Here is a 25,824-nt window from a genome sequence, read left to right as displayed (position 1 = left end):
CTCTGCACTGGCAGGCAGATTCTTATCCACTGCATCATCAGGGAAACCCCAAATCAGTTCTTCTTGAAAAGAAATTCATAGTCTTAAATTTGATGGGGAACAGATGAGATGTTTTTTATTTTTATTCTTTAATTAAGTGTGACTGTGATCCCAAGATATAATTTAAAAAATATAACACATCATATGTCAAATGTCCCTGATGGTACAACAAAATCTTGTATTCTGTATAGTCTCCTCTCCTCCTCCTCCCCTTCGCCAAGGAGGTGGCACCATGGTGGCTGCACCTGTAACTCACAAGTAATGGAAGGACTCAGTACATACTGCTCTCGTATCTATGGCTCCAGGGAGTCCTACAAGCCCTGGTAACATTCAGGTTCCTGAAATATCACCTTTCCTGACATACTTGCAAGTTAGAGCACTATGATTCCACATTAAGAGGAACTAGTTATTGCATTGGCAAAGAAAAAGACAATCAAGTGATAAAAGTTTTAAGTTCTGCAGTCTGTACCTATCTGAAATATTCTTAGTATCACAAACTAAGAGTGTAATTGCCATACACACAGGTATATATTATTCAGCCATAACAGAGGAGAAAATCTTGCTATTTGTGATAATGTGATGGACCTTGAGGGCATTATGCTAAGTGAAACACATCAGACACTGAAAGACAAATACGGTATGATCTTACTTGTACGTTGAATCAAAAAAAACAAACGCATAGAAACAGAACAGTTTGATGGTTGCCCGAGGAGGGAGATGAGGGTGGGGGAAATGGGCGAAGGCGGTCAAAGGTACAGACTTCAGTTAAAAAGGTAAGTAAGTTCTGGAGATGTAATATATACAGCACACTGACTATAGTTAATACTGTATTGTGTATTTGAAAGTTGCTAAGAGAGATCTTAAAAGTTCTCATCACAAGAAAAAATATGTGTAAGTATGTGACCTGATGGGTGTTAACTAAACCTACTGTGGTAATCATTTCACAATATATACATATATCAAACCAAAAAAAAAAAGTATAATCGCTATGCTAAACAAGACTTCCCACATACAAAGATTTCAATAAAACATATAGAAGATATCTGGAAACAATGTAACAAACTTTAAGTTAACAGAAAAGGTGTTATTCTAAACAGATAATGAATGATAATAATGAACCTTCTGAGAACCAGAGAATTCTGCTCCCCACAACTATCTTCCACCCTAACCCACTAAGAACACACCGTGCAATAGAAATAAAATGTAAGCCACATAAGCCATTTAAAATTTTCTAACCAGCCAAACTTAAAAAGTGAAAAGAAACAGGTTAAATTATCTTTTTATTTAACCCAACACATCAAAAAATCATTTCAATATGTTAGCAATATAAAAATTAGAGATATTTTTACATTTTTTGTACTAAGTTTTCAAAATATAGTGTGTGTTTTACACCTACAGTTTATCTCAATCCAGACTAGCCATATTTCAAGCGCTCAGTAGCCGGCCACATGTGGCTAGTGGCTACCATACTAGACAGTACAGCTCTAACACCTTCGATTATCAGACTTTGTTTGACAAGGAGTTAAAACAGGAGTTTTATAACAAGGAGTTAATACACAAACTGGTAGGAATGTAAACTAGTACACCACTTTAGAAAACTATTTGATTCTATCTATGAAAACTGAAAATATGCATACCTTATAAACAGGAATTCTACTTCTACATGTAGGATTCTGCTCCTACCCAACAGAAATCATGCATACACCAAAAAACATTTGTAAGAATGTTAACAGCAGCACTCGTAGTGATAAAAAAATGCTGGAAACTACCAAAAGTCCATCAACACTAAATGGATAAATGAGTTACAGCATACTCACACAATGGAATACCATCCCACCAATGAGAATGAACAAGCCACAACTACATGCAATAACACGGATGAGCTCACAAACATAATATTACACAAGAGAAGCCAAGGCACAAAAGAGTGCACGCTTTTGACTCCATTTATTAAAGCTCAAAAAACCAGGCAAAATGTTAAAGTTAGAAGAGTGGTTACCCCTGAGGGGTGCGCAGGACTGAAAAGAGGTGCTGGGAAGGTAAGTTGGAATAGTGGTTACCCTTGGGGGGCGCGCAGGCAAGCTCGTTTCTTGACCTGGATGCTGATTACATGGAGGTGTCCACTTTGTCAAAATTCATCTACCTGCACTCACAATTTGTGTCCTTTTCTTATGTATATTTGTACCCCTAACACTATACTCCAAGATAAAACTTACTACGAAAACCAGACAAAACTCTAACAGCTCCAGCTGCACACTACTCAGGGAATCTAACTACTCCATTAACTACGGTCAGCATTTTTCAAAATACCTTTCGATTGACTCTGGGATTTTCCAAAAGTGTTGTACTCTTAGGAAAATATCAAGATGACAATCTCTTGTCTCCTCACCTAACCAGGGATGAACCTTGTTTCCAGGTCTAGGTTCCCACCACAGGGACTCTGGCCACAGGCCTAAAAAGTCAGTGAGTCTGTTGCTATCTGACTTCATCACTTTCACATTTCTCTAAACTACAGAAGATCCTTTTGGTCTTAAAAACATCAATATGGAGACAAACTTTTCCTTGACTAAATATTTTACTACCCTCTCAACATGTAACCCATACTTCTTTTTCAAATCTTTTTCCTCCTTTTGAAATCAGAGCAAAGTACTGTCTATTTCCATAGACATGTCCACAATGACAACTTGTTCAGACACTCCAGCCCTCCAATTTGGTCAACATTAACTTAAAACCTTGGATTCTTAAGCATATGGTCCAGGGTGTCTGTTGTCAGCAGAGCATCCCTGAGACATGAGCAATTTGATTTACTTATGTTGAGTAACTTTGGTTTACTCAGTTGAGACTCCGCTCTAACACCCTGGGTAAGAGGCCAAAAAACAGTGGAGCAGAGCTCTAACCTGAACTCAGAAACACTAGGAGATGTAAAAAGCAATCAAATTTTGCTTTGGCCAGTAAAAAACTGATTCTCTCCAAAGGCTTTCTTTCACTGTAGACAGCATCTATCCCTGAATCATCAAACATATAGTGAGTAACCAACAAGCCTAGACTTGGCCTACTTCCGCTTGATTATATTAGCTCATGTGATGTATAACAGTGGTTCTGAACCTTTAATGTGCACACAAACAACCTGGGGATCTTGTTAAAATGCAGATTCCGATTTAGTATGTCTGGGGTGAAGCCCTAATACTGCATTTTAAACAAGCTCTCAGGTGACTGCTGATGCTGCTGGTCTGAGGACTCAGCTTTGAGAAGTAAAAACCTAGGACTCTGATGTGCAGCACGTATCATGCCTTCCTTTGGCATGTTCAGCCACTGGATGTTTGGTCCATTTGAGAACACAGTCACTACCAATAAATTCAGATTAGCTCGTCTGAATACCTGACCCAGAAAAGCACCACTACAGAAAGCAACTGCCCTGCTCCCAATGAACAATTCCTTTAGTGGCAAAACTTTAGACCAAATGAAACAAAGTAAAAAGTAGAAATGAAGTATAAAGAAGTAAAAGAACACAGAGGAGGCTCAAAATGAGAAAAGCCATTTTGAGATTAGCCCCCACGTGCTCACTTGGGATGCAAGACTTATAAAAGTGAGAGCCGGTGCTTCCCTGGTGGCACAGTGGTTAAGAATCCGCCTGCCAATGCAGGGGACATTGGCTCGGGTTCGAGCCCTGTCTGGGAATATCCCACTAAGCAACTAAGCCAATGTGCCACAACTACTGAGCCCATGCTCTAGAGTCTGTGAGCCACAACTACTGAAGCCTGTGCACCTAGAGCCCATGCTCTGCAACAAGAAGCCACCGCAATGAGAAGCCTGCGCACCGCAACGAAGAGTAGCCCCCGCTTGCCACAACTAGAGAAAGCCCGCGCACAGAAACGAAGACCCAACGCAGCCAAAAATAAATAAAATAAAATTATAACAACAACAACAACAAAAGAAGTGAGAGTCCATGTTACTTTTAAAAAGGAGAGTCCCTCTAGAACGAAACAAGACCTAATCTCTTATTTACCACCATATGATCTGAAGAAGTATAAACAGATTAAGCTTTTGAGATTTTTAAGGCAAAAATACAACAGAGAAAAACCATTATTCTGACTCACCTTATAAGGGCAAGCAAATTGTCAAGAAGTTTCAGAATCTGTTCTGTGCAGGGGTTACGGAAGATTGGATTTCCAGGCGGTGTATAACCCACCACAAATCCCCCAGCTTTGGCCTCTTCTAGGTCAGTGGGCCAGCAAGTTCGTTTCACAACACCCAGAATGCTATACACACAAAAGCTCATCTACAGAAAAACATAAAAATGAAAGGTAAATATAAAAGGGGAAGAAAAGACAAAAGTGCTATTAGATATTTGCAAGATTATGGCAAAGATGACACAGAAGTTGGACAAAAGGAAAAGACGCCCCCCCCACCCCCATCCCTGTCCCTTCCTTTAAGGTCAAGTCCAAAAGGGATCCTTTCAATGCCATCTTCAGGACCAGTGGTAGGCTCTAAAAGCTTCCCTTTCATGAGGCTATCCTTCCAGAGGCTTACAGGACCCCAATTAGAAGGTGGCTTGGACATACTTCAAAACAGTATTCACCCTGCCAACATTTCATCTTGTTTTTGAGTTGTTTGGGCCTTCAAAGATTTTGCCCTAATCCTCACTCATAGTACTTTCTACCAATTGACTACTTGCCAGGTTAATTAATAAGACTTTTGCCGTTATGGAGCCAGGAACAATGCTTATTTGAATAGCAAGCAAAGAACTGGAAAATCTCAGGTTTGCAAGTTAGGCCACCATTTAGGACTTTACTTCCCAGAGAGCAAAGGCAGGGAGAACCCACCCTGCTGACCAAGTTCTGACCTACTTCCTCATTACACCTTCAGTCCTCCAAGCTATTTACAGATCCTTAAAGCCAAAATAATGATTTCATAGAAAAGACCACCTGCTCTGCTGTGAGAACTAACTCAAGAATTTAAGACTAAAGAAGAAAAGAAAGGAGACACTAACGGAAGTGGAGACTCCCAGATTTCTTGCTCGTACACAAAAAAACGTAAGTCTACGAGAACCTGGACAAATGACAACACCCTACTCCTACCTGTGGCCTACGCACCCTCCCTATCCCAGGAGAGGCTTACTCACTCGTGCACGGTTTAAGCCACAGGGATCCTCCAGGCCTGGGTCACAGCTTGTCCGATCTGCACCCACATAGGCAATAAAAGCATCAACATCTGACAGCACTCTAAAGGTTGGTGGGGGAAAGACAAGTTACAGCATGATTTTAAGCAAGGATAGTTTCTTCCTCAAGAGCTAATAAGCTGTGATTATTTGACCCCCAAAGAGCAGTTGTTACAGTGAGAGGAATCTAATCAAACTGTCAGCTGTCATATGAAGATTTATTAACTTCTCTTCCCACTTCTAAATGTTATTAGTGACACTTTAAGAATCAAAAAGGGTACGAGCTTGAGAAGGCTGTGTGGGCACAGAGGGGTGTCTGTGCAGCTCCTACTTTGTACGGCCCTACTGGCTGTTCTCACTTCTTTACATGTGCTGAAGCTGCAACTAGACACCACAGCAGACCTCACTCTGGCGTTCCAACCCACACTATCCATCTTAGTCATTTCGTCTCTGTTCCTACGCCTCTGCAGAGCAAGGTGATGTTTTCGGCACTTCACTTACAAGACTGCTTTTAAAGCAGCGGTGCCACCTCTTTGGCACCACAGGGACTGGTTTCGTGGAAGACAATTTTTCCACAGACCCGGGGTCGGGGGCGTATGGGGGATGGTTCAGGCGGTAATGCGAGCGATGGGGAGCGGTGATGAAGCTCTCCTCTGCTGCTCACCTCCTGCTGTGCAGCCCAGTTGCTAACAGGCAGCGGACCAGTACCGGTCTGTGGCCCGGGGGGGTGGGGACCCCTGCTTTAGAGGCCTTCAGCTATCACTGATAGTGCCACTACACCTCGATATCCTTACACCCCGACCCCAGACATAGTCTTAGAAGAGAATGGGTACTCAAGTGCAGTCAAGGTCAAGGGCAGAGGATCTCCCCTACCTGTGCATGTCTTCAGAAAGCCAGATGCTGGCCACGGGTGCCATCAGCTCCTCCAGAAACACCTTCTGACGCTCGTAGTTCTTGAACTGGTTACTAATGAGAACCAGGGCTTCCATGAGGGCACACTTCTCCATCTGTGTCAGGAGCAGCTCATTGGAGAGGAGCTGCTTCACATGGTTATACAGCATGTCAAAATTGGGCTGCATTTCACAAAGAAAAAAACCCAGAGGTGGTGAAGGTCTGAGTTTCAAGGCGTGGTGGGTCACTCAAGGAAGGTAAAAAAGAGGATGAAGACACTTCCAGGACAGTCAGGCCAATAAGACTGTCACTTAATAATTTAATTACAACACTCTTCTTGTGGCTGAACAGGCAAGGCAATTTAGGTTTGAGTATTTGGGTAACTGCGCTTTCCGACTCTCCAACTGTGAAAAACATCTGTCTTTTATTTCTATATCAACTTTTACAGTATCTTCATGGACAAAGATCAGTTTGTTTTCTATACATATATACTTATGTATATATATTTTATAGAGAGAGAGAGAGAAAAGGAGGGAGATGGGGAGAGAGACAGACAGACACACACAAATAACTGCTGTGTATTCAGAGAAGAAATCTTTGGTTAATTTGTTATCTGGAGTAGTGCTAAACTTCTTACAGAAACCCTCCAAAAAAGGTTGGGGTTTGCAGCTGGCTTCTCTCAAGACTAGGCACATCACTTGGCAGTGGTGGTTAAGAACAACACACATAGCACGGTAAAGAGGTGTACACTGACAGGGAAAACGTGGTCATCCATGTGGAAGAGAAAAATTCATTCTGAGGCAATATATTTGCATTTCTAAACTTCACTGAGTAACTCTGGAGTTGGGGAAGACCAACCTTATGTGAGGTATAATTAGGTGTGGATTTATAGAGAAATGTACCCAAACTCGGCATGTCTCAGTGGCTACCTGAACAGAGTCCAGGGCTTACCAGCACGAGCTGGGGGTAGTCACGACACATCTTGATGATGGAGGAACAAGCATGTCTCCTCACATTCCTCACCGCCCGGGTCCTGGGTGCCTGGGAAGAGATATTCGATAAACTTAAAGCTACTTTTAATATAACTAACAGATGCTGCAGAGAATCATGTAAATATCTCCTTCAGAGGTAAATTCACAATTTTCACAGCTAGGGGAGTATAATCAAGTGATATTTATAGTTAGCAAGAATCCACATGTTGACTGTTTGTCCTAGAGTATCTCTAGTGCAAAACAGCCCATCATATGACTATCTCCTGCCTTTATTAACCCCGTTTGCGTATTAGAAAAATCTACACTAAGTGTTGGGTATTCACATTTTTGTTCTTAAGAAGTTAGAATTGGTAGGCTGAATTAATGATCTTACCTTACTTTCCTCAACAGTTTCAAAAGTGACAGATGAAAATAGCTAAGGGGAAGAAAAAAGGTCACTCATCAGTACCAAATGCATAAAGTATTTTACAAAGTTTCTAACAAAATCCCTAAAGTGCAAACAATACGGTAACAAAAAGGTTTTCAACTGGCATTACAAAGTTTCAGATGTTCATTTTCTCGGATAACTGCAAGAGGCTTGAGATTCATGATTTTACCAGCAAACACTTTACGAAGATAAAGGCCACAGAATCCCAGAACAATCTAGGCTATCACCCAAGAACTCAGCCATGGTCACATCTCCCCACTTTTTGTTAAAAGTTGAGTGGTCTACTCTCCCTGATTCCATTTCATAACTTCCCACTTACTCCTTAACCCAATGCAATGTGACTGCTGCCCTAGCCACTATGATGGAATAACACGCTGACAAAGGTCTAGAGGAACCCAATGGACACTCTCCAATTCTTAAAGAATTTCTGTGGCAACAAATGAGTCCACATTTTTGAAGTTCTCCTGGACTTTGTAACACAACATTTTCTCCATCTCTCTGGCCATCCCGTTTCTTGTTCTTTGAGGGCTTCTTCCTCAATTATGGTGACTGTCGGGCTTCTCTGCTTGAGCTACATGTCCAACGCTACATAAAACTCCTTTTTGCTAGGGCTTCACCTCTACTATTGGCATTTCTATGATGGCGATGCCTTAATTTTCTCTCGTAATTTTCTGAATCTAGACCTTTAACCTCCAATAGCCAGTTTAGCACGAGATGTCTCCACTGAGATATTATATGTATACTTCAAACCTAGTCCTGCAAAACAGAACTCACCCCTTCTCTGCCTTACTCCTTCCCTCCTCCTGGTCCAATATTCTCACTCAGGTGGTGCTTCACCTCTCACTAGTCACCTCAACTGGACTCCAAAACCTTTCCTCTTACAAATCACCTCCCAACCTGACAGCACACACTGATACCTCCTCCTTCAGGTACTCTTTTCCATCTCAGTGTACATGTCTACTAACTGCAATGCCACGTAGGTACCGCATCTGTCTATGTGCCTTTCTCCCCAAACAGAGAGGTAGCAAAGGACAAGGCATTCCTACTAGCATGGTGCCTGCTCCACATTAAGTACTCAGTAAATATCTGATAAATGAATAAAGAACTGTTTATTAGCTTGTCTCATATACTTACAAGAACAGTTACAAAAAATAATTAGCTTAGAAATGCCAAAATAAAGTTTACAAAGGAGAGGGAGTTTACCTTAGAGAAGACCTGGGGCAGGAACTCTGGTCTGTAGGTGACAAATGGAAAGAGTGCTGAGACATTAGTGAGGACACAGGACAGGATGAGGGGATCCTTGGTGTCAAAGTTCAGGACCATCTGCAATAGCTCTACTCCATCATTAATAGGAATTTCCTGTGATACAGACATGAAAAGGAGGTTGACATAACTGAAAACCACTTTTGCTAAATTTCCTTCACACTCTATATAAATATGGTTGTCACATATGGTTTTATATAGTGCTTCTTAACCCTTAAAATTCTAAGCATTACCCCATGTTATTAAAATTTTTCACAAATGATGCTGCCATTATTAGGGATGTAGCATTACCTACGACTAGAAATTGAACAAACTCAGAATGCCATCATTTCAAACTGAAGTGAATATAAAAACAGATGGAGTTAATGATCCTAAGATCTAATTTGTTAATAAGCCATTTATGAGAAAAAGCACTGTATTTCACTTATCTTCAAGGGACTTAGATTCTTTCTACAACTAACCTAGAATGAGTTAAGACGAATTACCCCAAAATAAGTGATCCAATTATTTTTAATCTAATTAACACAGTTAATATAGTATATGCTGTTATCTGGTTTAATCAGATTATTCAGGAAAGAGGGACACAGATCAGCCATCATGAATATTCTGGTCAATTTGCCATCAATTGGCAGGTATCTCTTAGATTTTCCAATTCAAGGCTTCCATCACTGTCCTCCCTATAATAGTTACCCTACCTGTGGTTCACTGTACTATCAGGCTCATCTTATTATCCCCTAAAACGAATACTAAACACTGCGGGGCTTAAAGTCAGAGAGACCTAATTTGGGTCCCAGCTCTAATTATTAGCTATTTGACCTTGAGCATGTTATTTACCCTCTCTGAATCTCAGTTTCCTCTTCTGTAAGATGCACACTCACATATTTTCCTATCCCACTGCCAATTTTAAGAAGATCAAAACTGGGGACTTCCCTGGTGGCACAGTGGTTAAGACTCTGCGCTCCCAATGCAGGGGGCCCAGGTTCGACCCCTGTTCAGGGAACTAGATCCCAGATGCATGCTGCTACCAAGAGTTCGCATGCCATAACTAAGAAACCGGCGAGCCGCAACTATGGAGCCCGCCTGCTGCAACTAAGACCTGGCGCAACCAAATAAATAAATGAATAATAACTTTAAAAAGATCAAAATTGTTATGCAATCAGCACAATAAACAATTACTTACTTCTTTATCTAATGTTCGAAACATCTGGTTGATCACACTTTCCAAAAAAAAGGTCATGGCTTCCCACTGCACAAATGAAGGTGAGAAGATGGAGCAGAGGCTGCCTTCTCCAGTTCCAGCTGCAGGGGAACAGGGTTTTAAAACACACACACACACACACACACACACACACACACACGCACGCACGCACTTATAAACACTGTAGGATCACAGAAGACACAGAGACCACGGGGCTGTAGAAACCACTAGGTAATTTCACAGTTGAAGGAACAAGGTAATCTAACCCTTCTCAGCCTGGGAAAAGAAAAGGAAGCAGAAAGGGATCCCTATCCTGCCTCTACCTCTAAAAACAAACTGTCTAAATTCACCTTTGTGAGCCTTGTCTGTAAAGCCAGTTTAAGTACTGAATGAGAATATACATGTAAGCATCAAAACCAGTGCCTGGCCAATTGAGAAATATTAATTAATTTCCCCCCCCTTTCATAATCTGTCCATGGGAATCTAAATAATTATGATATCTAAGACCATAAAGAATCTTTCCAACAAGGAGTTGCTGTAAGATACAAAATGCTGTTCACACCCAGTAGCCTCATGACAACTGCAAGGGCCCTGTGCAGAGAACTGTGCCACCCTCCAAGTTCACAAGTATCATCAAGTTCCCTGGTGGCCTAGTGGTTAGGATTTGGTGCTGTCACTGCCATGACCCAGGTTCGATCCCTGGTCAGGGAACTGAGATCCCGCAAGCCACATGGCGCGACCAAAATATGAAAACAAAGAAAAGAAAAAGCCCCACAAGTATCATCAAAGCCCGTCGCTTAGACAGCAAGGCCCCCGCGAAACGAATTACAAATTACTTTTCTTGCTTCCATACAGTGCCCACATTTACTCGCTTCATCTTGGTACAACATATTTGGGCCTCTGCAAACCTTCAAGTTACTAGATACCAGGGACCTTTACAGTCACCTGTGAACACATAAAACTGAATGTTAAATCCCATGAATGTCAAGTAACTAGTGTACTTGGTAACTGACCATAGTGTGGACTTTTTCCAAAGCAGTGACTTACACCCTTTCCTTACAATCCTCTCACCCACTGCCTGCGTTAGTAAGATGACAGACAGAAGATACAGAGCACTGAGAAGTTACCTAGCTTATGCTTTTGGGTAGAGGGGGGTTATTTTGATTTTAAATAAAGTGGCATTTCCCAAAGGCTCTGAGGGGGCTGAGCGATATGGGAAACCCCTGCACTGCTTGTTGTGCCCGACTAACAAGTCATTTTTTCCGAGTTTAAGAGAAATGCCATGCAAGAACTTGGTTGAACAGCTTTAAAAAGTTAGGTCTAGACATGTTTGTTAGATGTTGCCTGAGGTGAAGTAATAAAATCAACAATAAACAATTGTTGACTCTGTAGAAAAGAAAAATGAAGGCAAAACCGACAGGGTCATGGTTTTACCCTAATTTAAACAGAGTTAAAATCTGGTATTATATCTGCTTTCTCTGCCTGTACGTGCAAGTGAAAAGGCTCACTCTCTAGGATGGAACGGGGCAGTGAGCAAAGCTGTTTTTGAACACTATTAGCATACTGTTTTGAAATGTGGCTCAGAGGTTTATTTCTATGTACAGTTTTGATACCTAGAAATACTTCACTAATGTTCAGTTGGAAAAAGAACAAAAGAAGTCTTACAGTTCATGGATCCAGTATCAACAGAAGTTGAGAGTTGATACTTTAGCCACTCCCCAGCCATCTGGAAGCTAGTCTTGGGATCCAAGCGACATGCTAACCTCATTACTTCTCCTTGTTGAGCCCGAGAGGCTGCCAAGAGAAAGACATGAATCAATAACCGCATATAACAGATACTTAGTTAATGTTTATTCATTTATCCATCCCAGGAGGAAAACATTCAAGAGATTTTGTTTTGCAGACTTATGCTCTGAATCTAACAAATGTTCAGTAAAGCTTTGTTAACAAATCTAGCAGTTTTCAAAACTAAATTCTAAGAAGCCACCATACCAGCTAGATGCTAAAAGCGGCAAACCAAAAGTGGTCTCCTCTTTCTGTTGGAATTAAGAGGAGATCAGGTTGGTACAGATGTAAAATGGTATGGCTGCTGAAGAAAATGGTCTGGCAGCTCCTCAAAACATTAAACGTGGAATTACCATATGATCTAGTAATTCTCTTCCTACGCATATGCGCAAGAAAAATAAAAACATATGTCCACTCAAAAACTTGTACTGGGCTTCCCTGGTGGCGCAGTGGTTGAGAGTCCGCCTGCCGATGCAGGGGACATGGGTTCGAGCCCTGCTCCGGGAAGATCCCACGTGCTGCGGAGCGGCTAAGCCCGTGCACCAAACCTACTGAGCCTGCACTCTACAGCCCGTGAACCACAACTACTGAAGCCTGCGCTCCACAACAAAAGAAGCCACCGCAATGAGAAGCCCGCATACCACAATGAAGAGTAGCCCCCGCTTGCTGCAACTAGAGAAAGCCCGTGAACAGAAACAAAGACCCAACACAGCCAAAATAAATAATAAGTAAATAAATTTATTTTAAAAAAATAACAAAAAATCTTGTACCCAAATGTTATAATAGCATTATTCTTAATAGTCAAGATGTGGAAACAACTCAAGTATTTATCAACTTATCAATAGATGAATAAAATGTGGTATATCCATACAATGAAGTATTATTGGCAATAAAAAGAAATGAAGTACTGATACATACTACAACATGGACGAATTTTTAAAACACTACGCTAAGAAAAAGAAGGCAGTTACCAAAGACAACACACTGTATGATTCCATTTATATGAAATGTTCAGAATAGGTGAAAGATAGAAATAGAAAGTAGATTAGTGCTTTTCCAGGGCTGAGAGGGATAAGGGGATTGGGAGATGACTGCTAATGGTTACAGGGTTTCTTGGGGTCATGAAAATATCCTAACATTGACTGTGGTTGTGGTTGTACAACTCTGAAAATACAAAAAAACCCCACTGTATTACATGCTATAAATGAATGAACTGTATGACAAAGAAATTACATCAATAAAGTTGTTATTAAAAAAGGGGGGGGGGAACCAAGTTACAGAAAACCCAGAACAGAATTAGGAATAGTGGGGTTTTCCTCTCTTTTTTAGAAAAAAGACCCATATTGTAAGATGGTATTTAATTCTAATATATGAATATAAAAAAAAATGAGAGTGCCTTACCTTAAGTTACTATCTCTAAACTTCAATGTCCAAAGGCGGTGTATGTGTGTATATGTTTGTGGGGGTGTGTGTGTAAGAGATAAAACAATGCATGGAATAAGTACAATCCCAGCACTCTCTGCAATGTGCAAATGGAGATTAAACAGGCTGCTGTCCAGACTTGGGGCTCTTTAATACAGAACCTGAAGGGCCATGCACCATGACTCATAACACTAGATGCCATTCTGAGACTGGAAGAAATTCCAGGCCAAGTCACTCACAGTTGAAGAAAGCATTGAAGTCCTCGTCGCTATCAAAATCAAATCGAGAGTATTCACAGCTAGGGCTGTCTGTTTTAGAAGGAAAGCCCATCTGGAAAGAGAAACATAATTGGGGTAGGGGGTGAGGGTTTTCATGAGATATATGATGATAAATAACTGCTTCTGGTCTACCCCTAAGTCTACAATTTGCTTCCAGCAGGAATAATCCTGGGAGTGGTAGAAGGACAACGTTTTTTATTTGATACTCTCTTCCAGGTTCCTCAGGAAAAATTAAATTCTGGAATTAGTTTAAGGTCTTTGATTATAAAGATGTCCCAAAACAAAGTGCTGATACAGCTTGCAATAAGTAAAAGAATTGAAACAATTTGTCTTCTTAAATGCTGAACCCTGGAAATAAGCATGTAACCTTTTATATTTCATTCAAAAAGTACTGAAGACCATGACGGCAGAGAACTAGAGGATGGTGTGCAACGTGCTAGGTGAATTCCTTGAGGAAATAAGGGGACCCTTGAATGGGTCCTATTCTCTGATTTTACAAATCAAGATGAAGCATCTGTCAGCTGCAAGAGCCTTGAACAGATCTCAGTGTTCATAAGCAACTCTCTATTGAGGTAATGAGCAATCTGCTTCCATTGTCCCCTTCTCATTCACCTTCCTGACCCTCACTTGGCCTTCAGAAAGTCAGACATTACTTCCTCTTGGAATCTCCCTGACTCCACCATCCTTTCTATTTTTAACCTCTGAAAAGCAATGATCATATTGTATGGTCATGGTCACTGCTCTCATCCTATCACTCTTTTTCCTAGCACTTAGCCCAACGCTTGGCATATAAGTGCTCCAAAATATGAAAGAGTAGATATTTCTTCTTGAGGAATAAAAGACTAATATGCCCAAGGAAAGGATCTTAGTGACCAAGACAGGGCTGTCAATGATGCCATCTAAGTCTTACGATGTGTATTCACCGACATTCCACGTTTTACATTCCACTGCATACCTTGACCAAGTTAGTCATAGAAGCACGAAGATATTTTGGTATTATTGCTAATAGCAAAGGGTCACGGGATAGGATCTCATGGCGGAAGAGGGCTCCCCAAGTCATCTGAGTTGAAGAGCGCAAAAACTAAAGGGAAAAAAGAAAAAACTCAGTTTAAGGATTTGGGTTTTATATACCAAGACTATTACTTAGCTCAGCAATTATCCACTATATTTTTCCATGGAAATAAATATCTGTAATACTTTGAAACTGCCCATACTGTAGTACAGCAGTAATGACTGCTCACTATGGACCGTACGTTAATAAGACAGACTGGGTCACGTGCAATTCCCGGAGTATGAGCTGAATTCTACCACTTTCTGTTTTATGCAAGAAATGATATAGGAACCTCAGGATGATATTACAAGGAAAATCTTGGACTGGATAAAATTAATTTTATAATAACACAATTAATCAGACTTTGTATTTAAAACGTCTTTAGTGGTAAATCACCTGGGACATACCTCATATCTGATTAAGCCTTATCAGAATGACACTACCTGAGGGGTAACTGCTGACCTAGACTGTAATGCTTAGCTCAGGAAGAAGACTCAGCAATTTTCTAAATGAAATGCTACTACAGTTATTCCCTAGGATCTTAAGAGTCACATTTTATACTTCAGCTGCTAATTACTTCAGGCCATAGTGCTTGATTTTAATTTATCTAACTAAAATTTTGAGAAGTCACCTCCATAAAGTTTACCTGACTTGGATGAGTTGTGAAAGCCAGAAAAGATTCCAGGTATTTTCCAAAGTTTGCTGGTGTTTCTACATCAGAATCCACACCCTGTAGGACAAAAAGACCACTACATTAACGATGTTGATGGGGAGGTCAGGGTAGAGAGTGGAGTAACAAATACTGACAACTTATACCCTCAAAAATTTCAGGTTTGAAAGGACTTTATACTTCCTTGTGGCCTAAGGAAGGCATCCTTTCAAGGGCTAAAACACAGGAAAGCTGTTTTATCTCCCTAACCATCATCATTAAAACCTATTCTGTGGTCAAATAGTAAAACAAGAGTATTGATTTCAGAAATCCGTATATTTCTTCAGATCTACTCTAATCACATCTCTGTGACCTAACCTAGTAAATAACCACTTGACGGTACACATCTTATATCTGAAGCTCCATCCTCTCTAGCCATTCAAGCCACCACAAAAAGGCATAACATCAAGCGCAGATGTCTGTACCAATATCCTTTTAACACATAAGACTGAGTATTAAACATTTCCCTAAAGACAGTTAATTCCAGGTCAATCAGACTAAAGTTTTCTTTTATGATCTAATAATACATCCTTTAGATTTGGGAAAAGTGTTCTTTATTCAAATCCATAATGTTTCATGACCTAATAGGACTTTAAAGGGTAATGCACTCGGCAGACTGAAGTTTTACAAGTACCAAAATGAACAGGAGTAGCAACATTGACTTTAGTCAGATGTTATAACAGATGGAATAACAGATGTGAATGTTTACTACTGACATTAATAATTGATTTGTTAAAAAAAATCTATATCATTCAAACTCAATTAAAATAATTTAATCTATAGAATTATAAGAAATAATCTGTAGGGAAATGCCCCCTCAGGCTAAAATCAACGGCATGTGTCACCCCTTCCACAAATATAACTTTCTAAATCCTCTCCTCAAATGGCCCTGAAACTCTCCAGAAAGTGCTCACCAGCAATGCACACAGCTGATTGCCCAGCGCACACAACACCTGACAGAGTCTTTTCAGGAAGACATAGTGTTTTTCTACCAAGCCTCCTCCGTCAGCAGTCCTGAAGAGGAGAAAACAGTGTGATTAGCAGCACATCAAGAGCACCAAAGAGAGTCCCCTGGAATGGAGCTGTATGTGGTCTGTGCTCCAACATTCAAATTTCAGTTGATTATTAAAAGTTAAAAAAAAAAAATCAAAAAACAAACCAACCCAAAAACCTCCAACCAAACACTGAAAGATCGATGAGGAATAGGGTTCAATGCCATCTCATCCTTCAAGAGACACACTAATTTGGGGTAATGCAGTCCTTGAGTACTTTGGGATAATATTGTAAACTCTGAGCATGACTCCACAAAGCAATATATATACTTATATGCATAAAAACTGCACAAAAAGACATTGGTTGATACTGAGGAAGGACTTAGAGAGATCTCTAGGGGAGCATGCAGTAATTCCTTACACCACTGACAAAATCAAAAGGACTATAATCAAGAGAATGAAAAGACAAGTGGCAGACTAGGAGAAAATATTTGCAAAAGACACATCTGATAAAAGACTGTTATCCAAAATATACAAGAACTCTTAAAACTCAATAAGAAAAAAATCTGATTAAAAAATGGGCCAGGGCTTCCCTGGTGGCGCAGTGGTTGAGAGTCCGCCTGCCGATGCAGGGGACACGGGTTTGTGCCCCGGTCCAGGAAGATCCCACATGCCGCGGAGCGGCTAGGCCCGTGAGCCATGGCCGCTGAGCCTGCGCGTCTCCGCAACGGGAGAGGCCACAACAGTGAGAGGCCCGCGTACCGCAAAAAAAAAAAAAAAAAAAAAAAAAAAAATGGGCCAAAGACCTTAATAGACACCTCACTAAAGAAGACACACAGATGGGAAATAAACATATGAAAACAAGCTCCACATCAAATGTCATCAGGGAATTGCAAATTAAAACGAGATAGCACTATACACCTATTAGAATAGCCAAAATCCAGAACACTGACAACACCAAATGCTGGTGAGGATGTGGAGCAACAGGAACTCTCATTCATTGTTGGTGGGAATGCAAAATGGTACAGCCCCTCTGGAAGACAGTTTGACAGTTTCTTACAAAACTAAACATACTCTTCCATATGATTTAGTAATCACACTCCTTGGTAATTACCCAAAGGAGCTGAACATACAAAAACCTACACACGGATGTTTATAGCAGTTTTATTCATAACTGCAAAAATCTGGAAGCAACCAAGACGTCCTTCAGTAAGTAAATGGATAAATAAACTTTGGTACATCCAGACAACAGAATATTATTCAGTGGTAAAAAGGAATGAGCTAACCAAGCCATGAAAAGACGTGTAGGAACTATAAATGCATGATACTAAGTGAAAGGAAACAATCTGAAAAGGTTACATACTATATGATTACAACTATACAACATTCTGGAAAAGGCAAAACTATGGAGAAAGTAAAAAGATCAGCGGTTGCCAGGAGTTTGGGTGGGAGAGGAGGGATAAACAGGCAGAGCACAGAGCATTTTTAGGGCAGTGAAAAACCTGTAAGATACTATTATGATGAATATATGTTATTACACGTTTGTTGAAACTCAGAGAACGTACCCATAAAATGTAAAACAGCAAGGTTAACCCTAAGGTAAACTATGGCCTTTGGATGATTATGATGTGTCAATGTAAGTTCAACAGCTCTAACAAATGTACCACTCTGACAGGGGATGGCTATAATGGGGGAGGCTATGCATGCGTGGGGGCAGGGAATATATGGGAAATCTCTGTACCTTCCCCTGAATTTTGCTGTGAACCTTAATGTGCTCTAAAAAAACAAAATCTTTTTTTAAAGATGGTATTAAAAACGTAACTTGGTATCTCATTTCTCCAAGTCATTTAGTTCAGATCAGTAATCACCTATGTGCTATTTTAGAATGCAAATACCCCTTTAAATTAAAAAAAAAGATTATTTGGTGGAAAAACCTGACCTACAATGATGTAGGACGATTTGCACTAACAAGAATTAATAAGGGGGCTTCCCTGGTGGCGCAGTGGTTGAGAGTCCGCCTGCTGATGCAGGGGACGCGGGTTCGTGCCCCGGTCCAGGAAGATCCCACATGCCGCGGAGCGGCTGGGCCCGTGAGCCATGGCCGCTGAGCCTGCGCGTCCGGAGCCTGTGCTCCGCAGCGGGAGAGGCCACAACAGTGAGAGGCCCACGTACCGCAAAAAAAAAAAAAAAAAAAGAATTAATAAGGACTGGTGTAGACAGCAGCCATATTAGCGTGTTCTGGAGGCGTGCAGTATAACATAAAAAGCATGGGCCTCAGGGTAAGAAAGACCTAGGCTCTAGTGATGTTGAAGGACAGAGTGGCATCATGGTTTCTAGTGCAGGCTCTGAAGTCTGAGTTTGAATCACAGCTTTACTAACCAGTACCAGTAGCACAAATGGAGATAGGCCACCTCAGTGTGAATGTCATAGTCTCTAGGGAACTAAGAAATGGGCCCTGAAAACAGTAACTACAGTGGCCACCCAAAAGATATGTTATTAATTTAATTAACAGGACTCCTTAAAAACAGACCTGTAGTATCCATAGGAAAGAGCCATCATAAAAGCTATGTTAGAATGGACAGTAAGAAATTTTAAGTAATATATCTGTGTCTCACATCTTTTCATTTGTCCCTGGCACCAAAAGTGAAGAAAGAGTATTGAAGAAAAATGGGTGCTGTGACAGTTTCAACTACTGTAATACACAGTTCTACCTGACTCCCTGGTAAGAAAAACATATCAGGAAATGCTTTAACATTTTTCAGAGCGATTAGAAGAAAATAAGCAGAAGCCACTATTTCAGGACATAGAATGTTTTTACAGGATTTATACACATATTCCACACTGACCACATTGTTCCTGCTGCTTCCTAGAGCCTCAGCACTTCAGGCATTGATTACTTTGACAAGGAGAGAGGGAGGAGTGTCTCGAGTTCTGCAATCAAGGAAGGCCCTGGGACATACTCTGGTCAGATCAGAGCATTCTCTGGCCTAGTCACCAAGGCTACTAGGAGGCTCAGGGATCATCAAAAGCACACAAAGAGAACCAAGGAGATGAGCTGTCTGGGGAGAATGTGGAAAACTGTGAATGTGAGTGGATGCTGAGTCAACAGCCACAACTTACTTCCAGCATAAGATCTTCAGAAAGGTGAAAAAGTCCCTTTAAGAGTGCCTGATTTTCCTATTAAAAACACAGTCAACTGACTGCTAACAGTCAAACAGGAACTTCAGATACATCCAAATGAGATACAAAAATGACAAAGAAATTAGAAAACACATAGAAAAGAAGGTACTCACTGCGCAGCGGAGAGTATATAATGCATGGCAACATCTCCAAATAAGACCATCAAGGGCTTCCGGTCTTCCAACTTGCCCTAGACCCGATTTTAGGGAAACACAGGTAATAACTATGTTATTAAAAACCTCCAAGTACTAACAACTTCTATACCTATAAAATCAAATATACTGACTTCCTAATTTCTCACATAGCCCTGGGGCTAACTGAACACTGAAAAAAAACTCTTTAAATCCAAACCTGGATAAGACTTATATTTTAAAATGTGTTGGGCAATAATGATGATATGAAAGCAAAATAAATTACATCTGAAAATAACACTCTTATGGAGAAGAGTCACAATCCCATTTGTTAGCCAAGACAGCTATAAAGCCAGTAGAGTCACCTTCTACAATGCTTTGACGTAACACGATGTGAGTTTTAAACTTTAACATTACGCTTATATAGTTTCTTAAGCATGAAGTACCAAGATTCACAGCTCTTTCAAGAACCAAGTAGCCCTACAAATCTCTATATATCCTGACAATGGATTCCTAGGATATCGGCAAACTGTTGTCCAAAAGATTGGAGGCAGGTAATTAAGTTGGTGTCAAGTAAAACAAAAAAACAAACAAAAAAACCCAAACCTTTAAATGTCTTTCACCACAACATAGAATTAAACACACATATGCGTCACTCAGAGACTGTCAAAGTCAGTGTGAAGTGGTAACTTACTTTCCTGCTGACTGCAATGAGAAGACACTCAGCTGCTCCCAGCTGAAGTTCCTGTTCGTTCAGAAGCAGGCACAGCATCTCCAGGAGTTTACAGTTTTCAGCAGTAATGTGACTCATGGACACCCAGTCAATGTAGCCCGCTAGAGTATTCAGTGCTGCAATTCCTACTCGACAGTTTGCTTGGGCCTGCATGAAAAGAAGTAACTTTTAGCCATTAAGTCCTCACTAACAGACAAGAAAGCTGTGATTATACCCAAGCTCCTTCTACTTTCTAATTCTAAAAAGGAAAACAAACAATAAAATGTACTCATGCAACTGTTACTGATAGGCAACTCAAACGTTTTCTTCTGATACACACACTTATCAAATGATGGCATTCTTGATGCCCATCAGTACAACTATATTGGCATGTGTGGCCATTTTACATCCTTCAACAAATCTCAGATATTATCATTTTAACTCCCTTCCACCATAGCTCAGTGATCAAATAAACCAAGGCTGAGGGAATTCCCTGGCGGTCCTGTGACAGGACTTCTTGCTTTCACTGCTGAGAGCATGGGTCTGATCCCTGGTCGGGGAACTAAAGCTCCTACAAGCCGCACGGCACAGCCAAAAAAAGAAGCAAAACGAAAAAAAACCAAGGCCGAGGTCACCCTCCACTAGATATATGCATCCCTGTACCTGAAAGCCTCAAAGAAGCCTCCTTCCAACTCCACCAAGAGCTCTTACCTTTGACTCCTGAGAATTATCTGTCTTCTGAAAGAAAAGAAGTATAAGGATCTAAATGTTTTTAAAGAGCAAAAGGCTATGTAATAACTTTCCACCCCCATAATCTAGGCCCTTGAACAATGATTTTCCAATACTCAACTTTTAATCTTGGAAAAGAATACAACTTTACTAAGAATACAAAACTGATATTCTCCCAAAGAAGGACAGGTTATTTTAGTTTCAGCAATATGACAAAATCTACTAGAACATTAAGATCCACAAAGACAGTTTCAACGCACACAGTTTACAAAGAAATACAACTAACAGATGAACAATGAAGCAGGCTCAACATTGCTAGTGATGAAAGAAATATAGTTTAAATCAAAGTATTAGTATTTTTTCTATATTAAAATAGAGACAAATTATAACTAGCAAAGGTATACTGAAATGATGTAATGTTAATGGAAAAAAGCAAGAAACAAAATTAAAATGAGTACAATTTATGACCGTGTATGTAGGGACATAACTGTAGGAAAACCACAAACACAAAAATATTAAATGCTAAGTAGACCAAAATAATGTCTGTTCAGTAAATTATACAATTTATAATTTTACAAGCAGGAATAACAACTCCTGACGTACTTAAAAACTTACCACCATTAGCATCATAAAGGATTTGTTTTACAATTCCTTTTCTCAACTTTCAAAAAGTAATTTTTCTAACAAAGAACAAGTATTAAGCCCTCACCATCAGTGGTCAAAGAGCGGTGTTAATGGGGCAGAGATGAGTAGAACCCTCTCACCAGCATCTACTGATGCTGCCCAAGAAGGAAAGGGATCCAGGCAACAACAGCCAAGTCCAGCCTTCACCATCTCCTCCAACAAATCCTGCATTCCCATCCGGATCCTATCCTCCTGCCCCCTGGGACCAGTACAGGCGCCAGGTGATGGACAGGGAGAGTAAGCCTACTCATCCCATCCTTGTTTACCATTCAGCCTACTCCCTAGGTGGGAAGGTGAAGGGATGGAAGCAGAGAAGGAACTATGAGGAAACTGAGAAGTTTCAGGTACAAGAGATGTCCCTTGGTGTGCTCTGGTCCTGGTAGCCTGGTTTAACAGATGGAGATAATGGACACCAAGGCTAAAGAAAAACACCAGCGGATGTATTTCTAACTTGTGTCAGACCATCATCAATCGGCCCTGCTCTGGCATGTTGGCTAGATTTCTAGGGCACTGAAGCATTCATAATTTGTTCATGTCTCTTAGGGATTAAATCTCCTAGGGGAAAATGGAAAGAATACCTCTTTGGACTTCCCTGGTGGCACAGTGGTTAAGAATCTGCCTGCCAGTGCAGGGGACACGGGTTCAAGCCCTGGTCCGGGAAGATCCCACATGCCGCGGAGCAACTAAGCCTGGGCGCCACAACTACTGAACCTGCACTCTAGAGCCCGCAAGCCACAACTACTGAGGTCCGCACGCCTAGAGCCCATGCTTTGCAACAAGAGAAGCCACCGCAATAAGAAGCCCGAGCACCGCAACAAAGAGTAGCCCCCACTCGCCGCCACTAGAGAAAGCCCGTGCAGCAACGAAGACCCAACGCGGCCAAAAAAAAAACCCAACTTCTTTCACCCTCAATACACATAGGTTTTTAAATGCAAATACTTTGATATTTTCTTTTGTAAAATCCCAGGGAGATATGTGGGGGGAAAGAGTCCATTCTGCTAAAAAGAATGGGGTGTGAATTCCACTATAATCATTTATTAGAGGATCTTCAATAATTATTCTCTGAAATTCAGTTTCCTCATCCATAATATGGAGACAATACTTTCTCTTAGGGTTGTTTTGAGGATTAAATAACATGTAAAGCAAGAAAAAGTATATAACCATTGTAAAGCAATTATACTCCAATAAAGATGTTAAAAAAAAAAAAGAAAAAGTATATAGCATATATTAGGTATTCATTGTGAGTTTCTCCCTACCCTGACACCAATAGTACCTTGTCATCATTTGTGTTAGTATCTAGTGCTTCCCTGAAAATAGACTTAAGGAAGATGTCAGGGGCAGAAAACACCTGGCAACCCAAATTTTAATGATTTTTTTTGTGTGAAATAAGCATGTATGAGGATTCCAGATTAGGGTTCTGAAACCTCAATGCTATTGACATTTTGGGTCAGAAAATTATTTTGGAAGACTGTTCTGGGCATTATAGAATGTTTAGCATCGTGCCTGGCTACCCATTAGAGGCCAGTAGCAACCCCTAGTTGTGACAACCTGGGGGGCAAAATCGCCCCTCCTTTTGAGAACCATGGTACTAGATTAACTTTCACACAGCCTTCTTCTAAAGGCTCTCTGCTAAAACTGACAATGATTGGAAAGACAGTATCTGGTTTGCCTTTTTCTGCAGAAGAAAAACCTCATCAGGAAGAAATACCAGGAATCATGTAATCAAGATTAATAAAACTTGGCACAGTTTCCACTGCAAAAGGGACCAAGACTAAATGGGACATCGAAATTTAACAGGGATACTATCCTGACCTATCAGGAATCTGGGTTTCAAATATTAAGAATTAACCTACAGGGAGTTCCTTGGTGGTCTAGTGGTTAGGATTCGGTGCTTTCACTGCCATGACCCGGGTTCAATCCTTGGTCAGGGAACTGAGATCGCACAAGCTGCACGGCATGGCCAAAATTTTAAAAATAAATTAAACAACAAAAAAAGAAATTAATCTTCATTTTTATACTATTTTCTTAGGAATTTTCTTACTATAAAAGGAATTATTTTTTTCTGGTAGGTATGGAAACTCACTGAATTGAGCTTCTTAGAAAATTAATTCCAGTTTTTCCTGTCATCTTTGTTTCTTTTTTGCTTATAAAATAGCCGTTCCGTTTACTAAACTGAACACCCTAGTTTCTTGCTAAAGGATTAACTTTAAAAAACAAACAAACCCACTCATATTAGAAAACAGAACTTTAGGGAGGTGGTATTTATCCCTTACCACTTGTTGGTACTTGTTTACATTTTCTTGAAGTGTGTTAAGTAGAAAAGTGAAGATTCTTTCCATGTTCTGGGTTAACGTTTGCTGGATATCCCTTCGTCTTTGAGGGGGTAGAGTCTGAAAGGTCACTACGTCCTCTGCCAGTCGCAAAAGGATGAACATCACTAATTCTGTCTGTGTTTCCTATACCAATAGAGAGAAGGTAGTTAAATGAAACTGAAATATGTTTTTCATTATAAATATGACCAAAGGCTCTTTTCTGCTGACAAGACAAACAAACCAACCAAAAACATCCTGAAGAGCAAACAAAAACAAAAACCTGAATTGGGGCTTCCCTGGTGGCGCAGTGGTTGAAAGTCCACCTGCTGATGCAGGGGACACGGGTTCGTGCCCTGGTCCGGGAAGATCCCACATGCTGCGGAGTGGCTGGGCCCGTGAGCCATGGCCGCTGAGCCTGCGCGTCCGGAGCCTGTGCTCCGCAACGGCAGAGGCCACAACAGTGAGAGGCCCGCGTACCGCAAAAAAAAAACAAAAAAAAAATAAAAAAAACCCTGAATTGATACAGCTGTACTACATACCCCTTGTTTGGAAAGAATGTCCAATTCTATTAGCATGTCAGGCCAGTGCTGTGGCCACTCCCGCTTGATCATTTCTACTACAATTCGAGACAGAACATCTTTAATATGGTTCTCCTCTTCCAAAATGTTCAGTGTTCCCTGAAAAAGAATAAGAGATATTAAGAGGTCTGCAAGACTGAATTCAAGGGAAAAAATTGGGCTGTAAAAGTGTATGAAACTCATGAGCAGGCCTACTTTTAAACTAAACAGAATAAACAAACCTGTTCTCCATATCTGAGTCACCTGTCCTGAATTCTCACTAATCATCCTTCCCACTTAAAGCTTAACAGAGGGTTGCATCAGCTAATAAAATGGCTGTCTCATGGAGCAAGGAAGACATCACTGCTCTTCTCCTTTACAAACTGAAGAGACTCTCATATTGATTGTTTTCATTTTGTAAGAGGGCCAGGGTGGAAAAGTATGGAAATAAGGAACACATGGAAAGGCTGATAAAGTGGGACAATAAGGAGTAACTGAATATTTTACCAATAGTTCTAGTATTAGAAGATACAGAAAGACCATTACTGGGACTCTCTTCTGAAGTTTGATATCAAGACTAATGAATTATGACTTCTATCAAGTTTCCCCAGAATTAATAAAATACAAATCCTTAGCTAGCTAAGTTAATAATTTTGAAGGGAATTTTTTTTTTCTATTAACAACACTAGACTTTGGGGACGTAAAGGAGTGTGAATTCCCATTTTCATGCCCTTTGTGAAACAGAACATAAAAGGCTATGGATTCTAAACATGTTCAAAGTCATATTCTAACTCCTGAGTCAAACTCATTCAGCATATTTTTTATTGCTAATATCATAAAGTAATTCACTTTAGAATAAAAGGAAACAAATAGCAAAGTGTAATCTAATTTAGAATTGATTAATCTAAGACTCTTACTCATTTGCTGAAAATGTTTAATCTCTCTGCCCTGTCTTCATAATTTTAAAAACAGAAGTCAACACATAAGGGATTAATTAAATCCAGTAAGAGAAACGTGATGAACTGTGATTTCTAGTGATGGTGGTTCTTTTTATCTTGAAGGTAACATTTAATATTATATAAAGCATGCTGTTTGACCTATGTAGAAGCAGTGAATTTTTACACAAATGCTACATTGGAAAAGTTACAGTTTGTCTAAACTACCTCGGAAACACAGGACTTCCAACCAACCATTCCTTACATTTGCAATCAGCTCCATGACACTGTTCTTCAGATAGACCTTCTCCAATCGAGACATGCTGTTCCACCGAAACCTGGCCACCAAAATGCATAAAGTCAACAGAACTAAATTAGA

The 25,824-nt window shown here is 40.4% G+C and overlaps 1 protein-coding gene across 1 annotated transcript in view; it reads right to left on the bottom strand.

The window, feature by feature from the left end:
* XPO5 (exportin 5) overlaps positions 1-25,824 on the bottom strand; it is a 45,980-nt gene that overhangs the window by 17,301 nt on the left and 2,855 nt on the right. Inside the window, exons 3-20 of the mRNA XM_082664153.1 lie at positions 25,711-25,783; positions 24,493-24,630; positions 23,915-24,097; positions 20,940-20,966; positions 20,211-20,396; positions 19,499-19,575; positions 16,128-16,227; positions 15,151-15,234; positions 14,409-14,534; positions 13,415-13,505; positions 11,634-11,762; positions 9,951-10,069; positions 8,711-8,866; positions 7,454-7,495; positions 7,040-7,129; positions 6,071-6,270; positions 5,162-5,261; positions 4,137-4,318 (exon numbers count right to left, since the gene is read on the bottom strand). Coding sequence (XP_082520279.1) covers positions 4,137-4,318; positions 5,162-5,261; positions 6,071-6,270; positions 7,040-7,129; positions 7,454-7,495; positions 8,711-8,866; positions 9,951-10,069; positions 11,634-11,762; positions 13,415-13,505; positions 14,409-14,534; positions 15,151-15,234; positions 16,128-16,227; positions 19,499-19,575; positions 20,211-20,396; positions 20,940-20,966; positions 23,915-24,097; positions 24,493-24,630; positions 25,711-25,783 — 2,103 coding nt within the window. The remainder of the gene's footprint in view (positions 1-4,136; positions 4,319-5,161; positions 5,262-6,070; positions 6,271-7,039; positions 7,130-7,453; positions 7,496-8,710; positions 8,867-9,950; positions 10,070-11,633; positions 11,763-13,414; positions 13,506-14,408; positions 14,535-15,150; positions 15,235-16,127; positions 16,228-19,498; positions 19,576-20,210; positions 20,397-20,939; positions 20,967-23,914; positions 24,098-24,492; positions 24,631-25,710; positions 25,784-25,824) is intronic.

The sequence above is a fragment of the Grampus griseus genome (genome assembly GCF_964374135.1).
Source record: "Grampus griseus genome assembly, chromosome: 10".
Lineage (NCBI taxonomy): Eukaryota > Metazoa > Chordata > Mammalia > Artiodactyla > Delphinidae > Grampus > Grampus griseus.
This window is presented reverse-complemented; position numbering and strand designations above follow the sequence as displayed.